This window comes from Leuciscus leuciscus (genome assembly GCF_965113295.1).
Source record: "Leuciscus leuciscus genome assembly, chromosome: 24".
Lineage (NCBI taxonomy): Eukaryota > Metazoa > Chordata > Actinopteri > Cypriniformes > Leuciscidae > Leuciscus > Leuciscus leuciscus.
The window spans coordinates 26,796,254-26,809,492 of NC_138723.1; the positions used below are offsets into that span (position 1 = coordinate 26,796,254).

A 13,239-nucleotide genomic window follows, 5' to 3' on the forward strand; every position below is an offset into this window, starting at 1 on the left:
CCTTCAAATGTCTGTGCCATATGATTCAAGCTGGCTATGAACATCAACAGTTAAACTAACTTTAACTGGCCCAGCATTATTATCTTATCCTAATGGTTGCTTTGTCATCATAGTACTTGACATGGAAGAGAAAACAAACCATAGAAGACATTTTATGCTAATGCTAGATTAGCTATAGTGCCTGTTGCAGCAATGAAAATGCAAATGTGAAATTGAGCTTGCGCAGATAGAAGCTTTCACGCGGGATGTTTCAGGACTAAATGTGTTCACTGGGAAGGTTATGGTTATGGTGATCACCAAACTAAAAACATTGCCTAACTTCAATAAAAAATGGAACAGATTAATTCTTGTGCTATGCAAGCTTTCCAAGCCATTGGAACATCAGCTTTGAGTTTTTCCTTTTTTTATTCCCTCATATCACACAAAACCATCCTCTTGACAGTTAACCACTTGTCCACTTTTCTTTCAAAAAGAGAGATAAAAGGTACTGTGATCTTTTCAAAGCCGTCACTATACAGTCTAGCGGTTGTCAAATTCAAACGGTTTAAGTGTTAAAGCAGAACTGACTGATTCTGCACTTCATATCAAATAAAACATTATGTCAAAAGCTTATTTTGTCACTTGATATGACAACATCACATTCACACTGAAAATGCCGTTAAAATCACATATGAGTCAAGCTTCCATAGGGATTTTATCTTTCAATTCCCACAGCTAATACATAAAATGAATGACCATTCATAAAAAAGAACACATATTATCGAGTTCATTCATCACACAATGATCATATCCAAGGTTCCCACACTTTTCATTATTGGACAAGGATTTTTCAAAAGTAAAAAAAAAAAAAAAAAAAAAAAATCAACGGGGAGAAACAGTATTTTTAAAAATTAAAAGTAAAAATTAAGAATTTAATTAAATAAATCTTAATCTAATAAATCAAAAAATGTAATCTTAGCATAACTAGATAAATATATATTTCTTACAGGGAGATGTGGGTTTGAGTCTATGCGTTCATGTTCCCAATTCATTCCTTCTTTACTTTCTTCTCCCCCCACCCTAAAAATGAGTTTTGCCACCCTAAAGTTGACCAGTATCACGCCTCGCAAATTGATGTAATGCACAAACAATTTAAGGTTTTGGTTTATGGAGAGATGTCAACTTAGTAAACATCCCCGTCAGCTCATAATAAAAGTGTATCTCGATTGGGTCACTTTAAAAGGCAGGCTGCACCTCTGCAGTATACCTGGAGTGTCGGAGGAACAACACACTTGTCTTGTCCACAGGCCTGGTTTCATTACCAAATCACTGAAGGAAAATCAGGGGGAATTGTGGGGATTTTTTAATTTAAGCGGGGAATTTTTTTGACAAAAATACTACAAAGATTATTTCACCAAAATGTTTGATCATGCATTGAATTTTTGCTTTTAAAGGGTAATTTTTTTCACAATAGCTTACAGAGCAGCCTGATATCAAACTTTGAATTGAATTTACAAAAAAGACAAGTAAACACTTAGAAATAAAATAAGAACCAAGCAGTAACACAAATAAGTACAATAGAATAAACATACAGAAGAAATAAACCGTGCTTTAAGTTCAGGAAGGCATAAAGAGTAGGGTTCATGTAGAGCAATACTACAGAAATTGAATGAAGTATCAATTTAAAGAATAAAGTAATATTAATAAAATAACACTGAAAATTATTAAAATAAAATAAATACAAATTAAAGTTACAAAAGTTATTCAGTCAAGAGCTTTTCTCATCTGCATTAATGACACACGTATTAGGCTGCTGTCACTTTAAGACCGAATGCACTGATCCATTATACTGTTACACATGCGTTTTCTGTTCATAACAGACTATATTTATGTGAATACTCGACAAGACGGGCAATTTGTACTTAAATTTGTGTGTATTTGACCATTTAAGCACTTTTAGCCATGCAAAGAACTTAATTTGGTCTTCGTGAGCTGTTTGTGAGGCGGCTTTATGAGAGCGATTTATTTGTTTATTCAACCTAAATGCTATAGTGAATGTGTTTTTGCGGGAATTTCATGCATTATATAAGCACGGAACCTGCAGGAATGAGTAAACAACAAAGTAATCATATAAAGTAAATATGATTGAAGTATTAATCATATTATAATCTAAACTTCACAATGAATCTCTTATTTACATGGTGTCTGCACTTTGTAATGAGAGGATTCACAAGCTTGTGGAACAAAAATAATCTGGAGTTTTGAGTAACTTTAACACCTCCGATTGGCCATCAAAAGACATGTCTGTGATTGGCTACATTGTTCAATGCTGCAAAAAAACACGTAAATAGAAACCTTTGACACAAACACATATACGCACTGGAGCGTTTGCCAAATCTGTTTCGCCCATATGAAATTATTAGTTTCAACTAAAAGTGCTCTTTCCATAGAAACTCAGAGATGAGTAAGTGAGAATCTTCATTCTCCACAAATACCACCAAAAAAAAACCTTTTATGTGAGTTGAGTTTTCTGGCAGGTGTGACTGTATCAAAAATGAATTGTTATTCACAGTGATTTCAGGAGACAAAACTTGCATTCAAAGTTTGTGTGAAAAAATAGCCAAATCAACACAATATGTGAACAAATTTAAATGCTACAAGTTTTTATTTAATTTAATTTTTAAATGGTTGAAAATTTAGTTGTGATATCTATTAATGTCACCTCAATTAAATGGCAGCACAAACTAAATAATATTTATTGGGGCAGTGTTCATCATCTTCACCCCTCCCCCATTTTTCTAATTTTTTAATAGTTCAATATTGTACCCTTTTGATGAACAGAAACAGGTACAGTGAATCACGTGTTTTTTCAATACATTAGCTAGCTCGCTCATTACACTTTGATAGGCTAGCTTACACATGTTGGCCCAATGCTAGCAAGACCCCTGTTGTAGAGGAATCAAACATCTGTACAGTAATTTTCAGTCAGGTATGTTTGATAATTTCCTCTTATTTCCCCTGCCATCCCAAGTATAAAATCCTGGACACGCCCCTGCAGAAACATTTAGCCTACAACAGTTTTTTTTTTTATCCTAAAGCATTCACAGTACAAGTAAAGAACCACAAACGGCATACAAATTCACTTAGCAAAAGCAAAAAGCTGTAAGAACATCTCATAACCAGCAAAACTGCTTTCTCAAGCTCAAATCTAATGCTGAAGAGTTTTCATCGAAACCACAAGTCCACACATGTCCCATAAGACACTGGCCTGAATGAAACTGCAATAATTGCTAATTACTTCAAGACAAGACCTCACTGCAGGAAGACAAAACGGTGTGCGTTACAAACATGTTCAAGCTGACAACTAAGGCAGATATTAGAATAATATAGTTTGAAACAGCAGGAAATCAATGACAATGAGTGAGGCGACATCTCTGTCACTGACTGACACGTCAAATAAGTTCCCATGTCTAACATCTCCACATTGACAAGCCAAATACACTTCAATATAACATATTTTTTTAAATACATGCACTAGCACTTGTATAACCAACACTGAATGAATTTCTCCCCCCGCTGAACACAAAAGAAGATATTTTGAAGAATGTTAACTAAACAGTTGAAGGTAGCCATTGACTTCCATAGTGTTTTATCCTACTATGGAAGTCAATGGCTATCGTCGTCAACTAACTTCTGCTTACCAACATTCTTCAAAATATCTTCTTTTTAGTTCAACAGAAAAAAAGAAACATACAGGTTTGGAACAACATAAGGATGAGTAACATTAAATGATGACAGAATTTTCATTTTTGGGTGAACCATCCCTTTAAATTTAGGATATTCATTTTTGAAAGCTCCTAACAAACATTTCCTCTCAGAATGGTTGTAGGTGTACAAGACACCCTTCTAGGATACTCTTAAATCTCCACATTAACAGGCCAAACACACTTCAATATGATATTTCTTCTACCACATACAGACTAAATCTGCAATATATTGATAAAGGTCTTTTGGAACCTCCTAACGTTACATAAAATACAATAAAAATCCCCTCAGAAGACCGTTATAAGTGTATCATTTCAAGATCATTCTAACTCAGGGTTTTTAACGTTATTCCGTTTCTGTCATTATCAAACGAACTAACATACCCATGAAATACTGTGTAATATATAATACAAGCAAATGTTCTTCTCGGATCAACGGACCCCTCTCGTCGTGCCATCACCATCCTCATAGACTCACGCGCAGCCAAAAATCTTATATAACTGCCACAAACAAGAAGTCACTGCGCGCGACGGGCTTCGATAGAACGCGAGTATATTAGAGTATGTAGCGCGCGCGTGAGAGAGTATAAGTGACGTGCACAGCGCGAAAAGTTCCATGACAGGTCAGTCAAACTCGCACGCGCTGGAACTTTTCAAGCTGAAACGTCAATCATATTCTTGCGCGCGCTATACTGCACTCGCGTGCGCAATAACTCTTCAGACCAGAACCGAACGCCAATCATACTCTCTCCCGCGAGCGCACAGAACAGAGAAACAGCATTTCGCTCTTTTAACAACGGACTGCTACAATAAACTTGTTTCCCCGAAATGCAGCTCACCTGACTGGCTGCAATGGGCATTTACACTTGTAACGGCTGAAATGGGCATTTACACTTGTAACGGGTACGTACTGTATATTTCATGCACTTTTCTTTTAAAGCCAGAAACTTCTGTACTCACCTTACTCCAATACTAAATGAGATGAAATCCTTGAAATTGCTATATAGCGTTTCGTTACCCGTGGCAACTTTGCGTACGTAAATAAATAAATAAATAAATAAATAAATAAATAAATAAATAAATGACCGATGCAGAAATAAGATTTTCACTCTTTTTTATAGATAGTCCACATTTAAAGTTTAGTCTTCGCATCTCTTAACTTCTGCGCGTGCTACCCGTTTACTAAAGACGGCATGTCGCGTTAATTAGACGCAAGAAATTCAACCAGCGCGTGACTGATAACTGACAACAACTTTCTTGCATGAACTATAAGCACTGTCAGACACAACACCGCATCCGAGGAACAGAACGCATCCGCTGCTTGTTAAAAGTCTGGCCGCGCGCTGTCTTCATTATTGAGATTCCCCCCCTCATAAATAAAACTTACTTTTCCCTCGCTTGGCTGTCGGACGGTACGTTGTTACTCTTGCCTTTGGCGTACATGCTTGCAGAGAGCTCCGATTGTCACGCACCTGTCAACCCATCACAGCCTCCCCGGACACAACCCCGTCACCATGGTGACTACAGGAGCGATTCCTCTCATTGGTCAGAGCGCCGAGAAGGAACGCCCATTTTGTTGGGTAACTAGCGTGAGTGACAGTTACTCGGCCCCGCCCCAACAGAAACACAACCCCTTTCTTATCTCCAGCACTCTGTCTGTGAAACACGCACACACACATACACACACTTCGTCTTACCCGGCACTGAGGGGAATTTGAAACCGTACTGAGAGGGATTTTAAACAACTGGCTGTTCCCCTCACTTGCAATCACACCCTCTACTGTCACTGGCCAAATTTAAAGCGATATGGCAAATGTGGAGCGGATTCTTCAGCTTCTGTATGTAGTGTGGATTGAAATAAGACTATTTGGGTCGTGCTAATCTCTTTTCATAGAGTACAGTGATAACTACTTTTGCATAGTTAGTATTTCAAATACTGTATTTGTTTATCTTCTAAAAAGTTGATGAATAGCACTAGCAGTTTAGACAGCAAAATAGAACATAGAAAAAGGAGAAATCTGCTTTACTTCTAAAATGGTAACGTTTGTGACAATCAAAACATCCCTAGTGTATTTTATGAATCGGCTAGTAATTGTATTCAGTGTTGGAGAATACTTGGATTACTAAGATATTCGCAGACAAATGGATTTTAGACAATGTAAAAAAGTAAAGTAGGGCACGAACCACCAGACCATGCAATGCAATTTTTTCCATTTAAGTTTCAAAAATCTGGTTAAGCCTTTATTCTAAAAAATACTTAAAAATGATAAATAATATAGATGTATGGGGGTATTTAAAATATGGGATTTATATGACCTAACATTTTCAACATTTTGAAGCAAAAGTTTTATTTTGATGTTTAGAAACTGGAATATTGGCTCAATTTTCTTATGGCAATATGGTTGAGTTTACACAAAGCTTACATAATAGGTATCAGAATATTCTTGCGCATGTAAACAGAAATGTGAGTCAACATCAAATCAAAATGGACTATTTACTTACCTATGCCTATTTCATAATGCACATTCCTCATCTTATTGTGGATGATTCATTGATTTTAATAAACTGATCAAAATACAATACACTTTTCTGAAATGGCTTACCTTGTGTCTGTGTCAGGTAGGCCATAGCTACTCAGCCATGGGCTGATTTCAGAATAGCAAACTACTAGCATTACTAACATATGGCATAAATTGTAAGTGTAGTATGCTAGTATGCAGGTCAGCCATTGGCTGCGTTCGAAATCGCATACTCTCTTGAGTAGGTACTTATTTTGAATAAGTAATTACTTCACGACCACTAAAAAGGTACTTTCTATATAGTAAGAATGTAATCTGGACGGTCTACATTCGCCATGTTGTCATTATCATGTGACCTACAGCGTCAGTTGCGTCGCTTCACTACCATTCATAAATCCCTCCCGTGGCCTCATGGGACAGTAAAGTGTCCATCATAAGCACACTTCAGAATCTCGCCGGAAGAATTAGGTCACCCGGGTACTTTTTGACTAATCTTTTATGAGTACTGTGAATTCAGACATACTTCTTTTGTCACATACTGTTTTTCACCTACTATATAGTAGGGAAGTATGCGATTTCTGATGCAGCCTATATTTTAGCAAAAAATATTGGGTCCTTGTAACACTTTTCGCCACCCAATCAAATCCCAAAGTTTTTTAATAACCTGTTTCAATCTAGAATACTATTTATAAATATTATATATATATATATATATACACATACATAGCATTCAATAAAAAAAATTGGGATTTGATTGGGTGGTGAAAAGTAGGTGTTATATATATTCAGATAACAGAAAAAATGTGCTTATGTTATAAGATATTATTATAAATTATTAGCCCTCTCTTAAGTCCTAGATACTTTTTGTTGCTAATAACTACTATTATAACTTTAGACAGATGACCTTTAAGGGTCCTTGTTTCATTCCCTTCCTTCTTACTACTAAAAAGTATTTTTAAATAGAAATACACTATGGATCGAAATGTTGGATGCATAATCAAATAGTCTGTTTTGACCAGAAATGAGAATTAAAAATGTTATAGCTAGTATTAAATGCGTCAAGTCTTTAGTTTGGTAGAAAATCCCTTGTTGTGGACGCTGATCTTTTCTCTCCTCGGTTGTGTATATTATTTTGGCGAATGTTTTAACTGCTGTCTGTCCTCTAATGTCTGCGCTGTGCTTTTTCCCCCAAAGTGGGCGGCTTGAAACCGCCTGTGCTGAATAACATTGGCTGTTCCGTTTCACCCCCTCTGCGCTCAGGATCCCGGAAGTAGGCGAGTGAGATCATGGTAAGACAGACCGATAGAGCAGTTTGCGATGCTGTGGATGTTCTTTATGACAGTTCCGAGTCACACAGCAACAATGCAACATGTCAGGCAGTTGGCGTTTTAGAAATTATAAAAAAGTCAAGGAAAGTGCATTGCAGTTACCACAGCAACGTTGCTGCTGATTTTATAAATAGTGGCTCTCGAGTTCTGCACGTTTGAAGTGACACGAGCGCTGATGCTCAAACTGTTTTTGAGTATTTTATCTTTATATGATCTGTAGTATTCGAGCTCAGCTCAGTCAAGACGCCATATAACGCTTTATGTAACTTAAGTATCAGTAAAGGGTGTTCCCTTAAAACATGATCTGATTCAGGCTATAAAGTTTCAAGAGGGAGACGTCATATAGTTGAGTTGTGAAAATACGACATTGATATTTTGAAGTCAAGAGTTTAAATGTTGATTTGTGCAATTTTTCGATGATAAAAACACGTGCCATCCAAACTTAATGAACAGAGACAACTTGCATATTAAACATGCATGTTAATAAGAATAGTTTTAGTAAAACTTTCATGTTAAATCACCAAATAGTGGAAATTCTGTTACTCTGTGGCATTAAGTAATCATTTTTGTCAAACAAACAATACGAGTAAAAAGCGTTCACGGTAGAACTCGTACTTACAACCTGTAAACTGGGAATTTTCTTAGAGCTTCGACTTGTACCTCGTGACTTCTTTACCACCTGACCACTGCAGATTACTTTAGGGGCCATTTACACAACACCGTTTTCAACAAAACTTTTCATGAATTTTGGCTGTTCATTTACACGACAACAGCGTTTTGAGGCCTGAAAACGCAAACTTTTGAAGATGGGTTTCAAAGTGCAAGTTTTTGAAAACGATTCCGTTATCGTCTCCGCATAGACTACAAAAATGTGAATTTGTGAAAACAGTGATGTCATGTGCATGCATATTATGTGTTCAGTCTACAGGCGTAGTGTTTCTTCACAAAGTGACATCGCCATCTTCTGGCCTGGCAACATAATACAGCGTCTTTAGTCGTTTTCGTGGATCTGTCTTGAACGGAGATAGCTTTGACAATGTACCCGAACAATGCAAAGGAAAAACTTTTCCGTTTTTAGTACATCGTTGTCGTGTAAACGTACCCTTAGGCGTTGATAGTGTTGCCATAAAACTGCATAATTCCCAGTCTGAGGTCGTGAACAGCTACAAGTATAATGGCATGTGTTGTCATCTCGAAAATACTGTAAATGCTATAAGACGTAGCACAACATTGTTTGATATTGATCAATGTATGAGTTTGGGGCGGGACTATCTTTTTGGCTGACCAATGTTTGCATGTTTGTGAAAACCTGTGTGAAAACAGTTGTATCTGAAATCGTACTTTCTGATTACAGAATTAGTATGCGAGTGTGTACTATACATACATTTCCGTACATGCTACTGTATATTCGCCATGTTATGACTATACTAAAAACAACCATGAAAATAATTTTCAGGACCGTAAAGTTGGACATACAATAATGGTGCTTCACATTTTGACATATTTACTAAATACCATACACTCTAAAGGCCTGTTCACACCAAGAACAATAGGCTAACTATAAAGATAGCATCCACACCAACGAACGATAACATTTGTTAAGTGATAGAATTGCGCTTCGGTTTTGTCGTCGGCTGATTTAAATGCTCGAGCTCTTTAAAGCAGGATGGATTCTGATTGGCTGTCAATGTTTTTATTGTTCATCAGCTGGAAAAAAATCGTTCTGAAAGTGATTCCAACAATATCTTTTCTCTGTGCCGTTATCGTTATAGTTGACTCTGCTATCCTTTGAATGGCTTCAAATGTGGCTCATCCAATCTGAGTTAAGATTCGGTAGTATGTACTTGCAGTTATTTTAAGAATTGTTCTTTCCCCCACATGTCAGAATTGGGCTACAGACACTGCTAGTCCACTCAAGTGTGTGCACATTTTGTTTATTGCGTCACACGCTGTAATTAATCAAGCCATGTTGTGTCCGTTTAGTTGGAGTTGTAGATGCTCACTAAAGCGGCTGATCAAGTTAAGATGTGAATAAATGGGTTTGTTTGATGTTTCTCATTTCTGCTTGTTCACGTAGAGAGGGTGAAAGAGGCACGAGCAGGAAAGGGCCACTTAGAGAATCAACCGTTTCCTCAGAGTAATTGAAGCCAGAACTGCTGTTATGATGCAGCAACCTAAAGTTGTGATGGAATTTGTGTTTCAGCAATTCCACATCAACCTGTAGAGAGAACTTCAAGTCAGTATAGAATCGTCTCAATTTACGGTCTTAATACAGATTCCTGGTGCAGTTGTGCATGATTAGCATATTTGTGCATTAAAGGGTAACTCTCACCAAAATGCAACCTAGGGTCTTTTTGTTAATCTACCCGAGGCAAACTTTCGTTTAAAAGCATAATTAGAATGGAAACGCCACTTTTAAGTTTGACCGTATTTTCGTTTTCGGTCAAATTGCCTTTTGAATGGGAGTGCTTGGGGCACTTCTGTGATAGCATCAAAAAACGCTATTTTTAAAACACTAAGAAGGGTCGACACAACATGAAACTTTGCTCTAAGTATCACCAGAGGCTCTACACATGAACTCGAGCATTGAGAACATTGTTTGTGTACACTGAGTTTACTAAAAAGAAAGATTTTGAACGACTCACTGAAGCTGTGTCCGCCGGCATTTTGACAGTCGATCTCCGAATGCAACGTAACAGGGAGAAGTGTAAAGATGGAAAGCTCCTAAAGCTTAGTTCCATATAAATTAACGGATAATTTGTTGTTTTGTTGTTAGTAAAAATCAATATTGACCTTGTATTTGAAAAAGGATCCTTATATTAAAAAACAATACTAAAATTCAGTTCATTTGCATTCGGAGATCGACTATTTTTGACTGACAAAATGCCGGCGGACACAACTACAGTGAGTTGTTCAAAATCTTACTTTTTAGTAAACTCTGTGTACACAAACAATGTTGTCAATGCTGGAGTTCATGTGTAGAGCCCCTGGTGATACTTCGAGCAAAGTTTCATGTTGTGTCGACCCTTCTTAGTGTTTTAAAAATAGCGATTTTTGATGCTATCACAAAAGTGCCCCAAGCACTCCCATTCAAAAGGCAATTTGACCGAAAACGAAAATACGATCAAACTTAAAAGTGGAGTTTCCATTTTAATTATGCTTTTAAATAAAAGTTTGCCTCAGGTAGATTAACAAAAAAGACCCTAGGTTGCATTTTGGCGAGAGTTACCCTTTAAACCAAGATGTGGCCATTGTATGTTATCTTTTCTCATAGCCTATTGTAACCAGAAGTCAAATGTTTCATGAATGGCGTTTCATGTTGACTTTACAATGTTAATGTCAACATGATATTTTTTGGGGAGAATAAAGTTGAAGTCATCTTTGGTTGTTAGACACTTAAATGTGACTCTTCTTACCCTCAGATGGCAGGTGAGAAAAACCCTGCATCATGTTACTTGGATGAAAGGACCTTCCGGCTTTGCTGTCGGCTCTTTCTCCAACACTCTGAGACCATCCAGGATGGATGGAGCTGGGAGCAGATCAAGGTGAAGTGAATGTTTGAGGAACTCCACAGAGTCTGTAGTCCTTAGAGGTTTAGAATAAAATGAAAAACTTTTAAGGGTGAATCTCACAAAACATGTCAAGAAAGAGATTTTTATTTTAAAGATGAAGAAAATTAAGCCTATTTTTAGTTAGACATTTTGACAATCCAGCACTTTCTCTCTCAATATTCTCATTATTTCTCAACTATTGTCAGGTTCTCACTTACAATAATGTATGTTAAAAATGGTGGTAATACAACTTTTTTTTGTACAGTACATTTACATTACATTACCTATATGCACTTATCAGATTCTGTTATCCAAAGCAACTATCGAGGAACAGAAACATTTCATCACTTAATTTGTATAAATGCTTTTGTTCATTTTCAACTTTCTTTAGTGTGAAATGTTGCTGTTTGAGCATGAAAAAAAGCTCTGCAAAGTTACAAAGCACAAAGTCCCTCCAAAGGGAGTTATTCTTTATATCAGTGCGCACTATTACTCCCTTAAACGCCTTGATTGTAGCGTTGATTTTTTTCTGGGAACAAACTCATTCCTCATTTAAATCATTCCCGCCCAAGGCATATGCAAAAAAATGTGGCAGGGCCTGGTTGAGTTAGTTAGAAGTGTGTTGAAACTCGCGGTTATGGTATGGGGCGTGGCATTTCTAAAACAGGCTGGAAGCTGTCGACCAATCACAGCACGCTCGTTCAGCCGACCAATCAGAGCACATTGCGCTTTCTGGAAGGAGTGGCACCTGAACTAAAAAAGGGTGTTACCAAGCGGGAAGGAAGTCGACCGGAAGTTGAAGCCGGCCGCGTGCCACCATCTTGTAGCAGAACTTCACCTGCTGTTAGCATCCCATTGACTCCCATTCATTTTGGCGTCACTTTGACAGCGAATAACTTTACATCTGAGGCGTTTGAAGACTCCATTTGTCCATTATTTATTTCTAAAGAAACACGACGATGTATAAAATGCTCCATTACCTTGTATCTTACGTTATGGCCCCGTAGAAGCAGTTCTTGTAAAAGTAGGCTAACGATTGCGTCATAACCACGCGACTCTCTGTCGCACAGTAGAGAGATTACCGTATTGACGGGAGGAGAAGCTCGCGGGCAATCGGGGGGACGTGGAGGCAAAATTACAAAATAATTAATCAGAATACCTAGCAAAAGTTTCTCCTGCTCCAAGCTCATGGACACCTCCTACTCACGATCTCCGTCTCTGCAAGATTCGGAAGGGAATGATTCAGATTTCTCTTGGCACAGCTACTAGAAGACAGACGGGTTGCTCACGTCACATCTACGTCGTCAAGCTCTGTTTGAGTCTGCGCGTCAGGAACGGAAGTCCTAAGAAATCGCTGAAAATGGGCTTCACTTGTCTCAATTGAGTTCCAATGAGATGGCTCTGTCCACTTGTTATACTGTCTATGGGTGTTACTGACAGACTAGGAAAACAGGTGCTGCCTGCAACAATGTCAAAAACAATGTGTTTTTTGAACATTCAAGCCTATTCTAGTAGACCCCCAAAACAAGACTTTATAAAAGGGCATAATATGGGCTCTTTAAAAACACTTTGTTTGTCTTCTTTCAAATTGGCATGCATTAAAGAATAGTGCTACAAATACTACCATAATGTGAAAATGCATGTCCATGGACATTTTGTTTATAGATGTCAAAGAGTTTAGTCTTGAGATTTTAAGGGAAAGTGTATATGTAAGGTCACATAACTGGTCTCAATTTCTACCATCTTTTCTACCACCTTTTTAATCACCTTTTTGCCTTCACTATTAGATTTTAAATGGTCCTGCAGTGTGACTTTTTTTTTTTAAGTTATAAAAGCATGAATATTCCATTGTCTCTCAATTAATGAGTTCATAAAATCTGCATGCATAATCATTTTCAAAGTCTTCTTTATAATTTTTTTTTGAAAAAGGCAAATTTGTCATAAAAATATTATATTTTTTAAAATATAAAATTATTTCATTAATTTAATTTAGGCTGATATGTTCTTGACAGGTTTCCTGAGAGTCATTAGGTACTCTTGATACTTTTACATGCCAGTGTTTTATGTTAATCTGATTGTGACTGTTGGTTGTGACTTG

At 37.2% G+C, this 13,239-nt stretch overlaps 2 protein-coding genes across 6 annotated transcripts in view; one reads left to right on the forward strand and one right to left on the reverse strand.

Moving 5' to 3' along the window:
* The window catches only part of ssbp2b (single stranded DNA binding protein 2b), a 79,859-nt gene extending 74,481 nt beyond the window's left edge, over positions 1 to 5,378 (reverse strand). Inside the window, exon 1 of one of the 3 annotated variants that reach the window (XM_082157024.1) lies at positions 5,131 to 5,378. In XM_082157024.1, the coding sequence (XP_082013150.1) occupies positions 5,131 to 5,186 (56 nt within the window). In that variant the 5' untranslated portion in view covers positions 5,187 to 5,378. The remainder of the gene's footprint in view (positions 1 to 5,130) is intronic. The other 2 variants (XM_082157027.1, XM_082157025.1) reach the window with 2 other exon arrangements.
* The window catches only part of atg10 (ATG10 autophagy related 10 homolog), a 29,570-nt gene continuing 18,335 nt past the window's right edge, over positions 2,005 to 13,239 (forward strand). For 2 of the 3 annotated variants that reach the window (XM_082157039.1, XM_082157041.1), the window contains exons 1-3: positions 2,005 to 4,646; positions 7,457 to 7,551; positions 11,013 to 11,135. In XM_082157039.1, coding sequence (XP_082013165.1) covers positions 7,549 to 7,551; positions 11,013 to 11,135 — 126 coding nt within the window. In that variant the 5' untranslated portion in view covers positions 2,005 to 4,646; positions 7,457 to 7,548. The remainder of the gene's footprint in view (positions 4,647 to 7,456; positions 7,552 to 11,012; positions 11,136 to 13,239) is intronic. The other variant, XM_082157040.1, reaches the window with a different exon arrangement.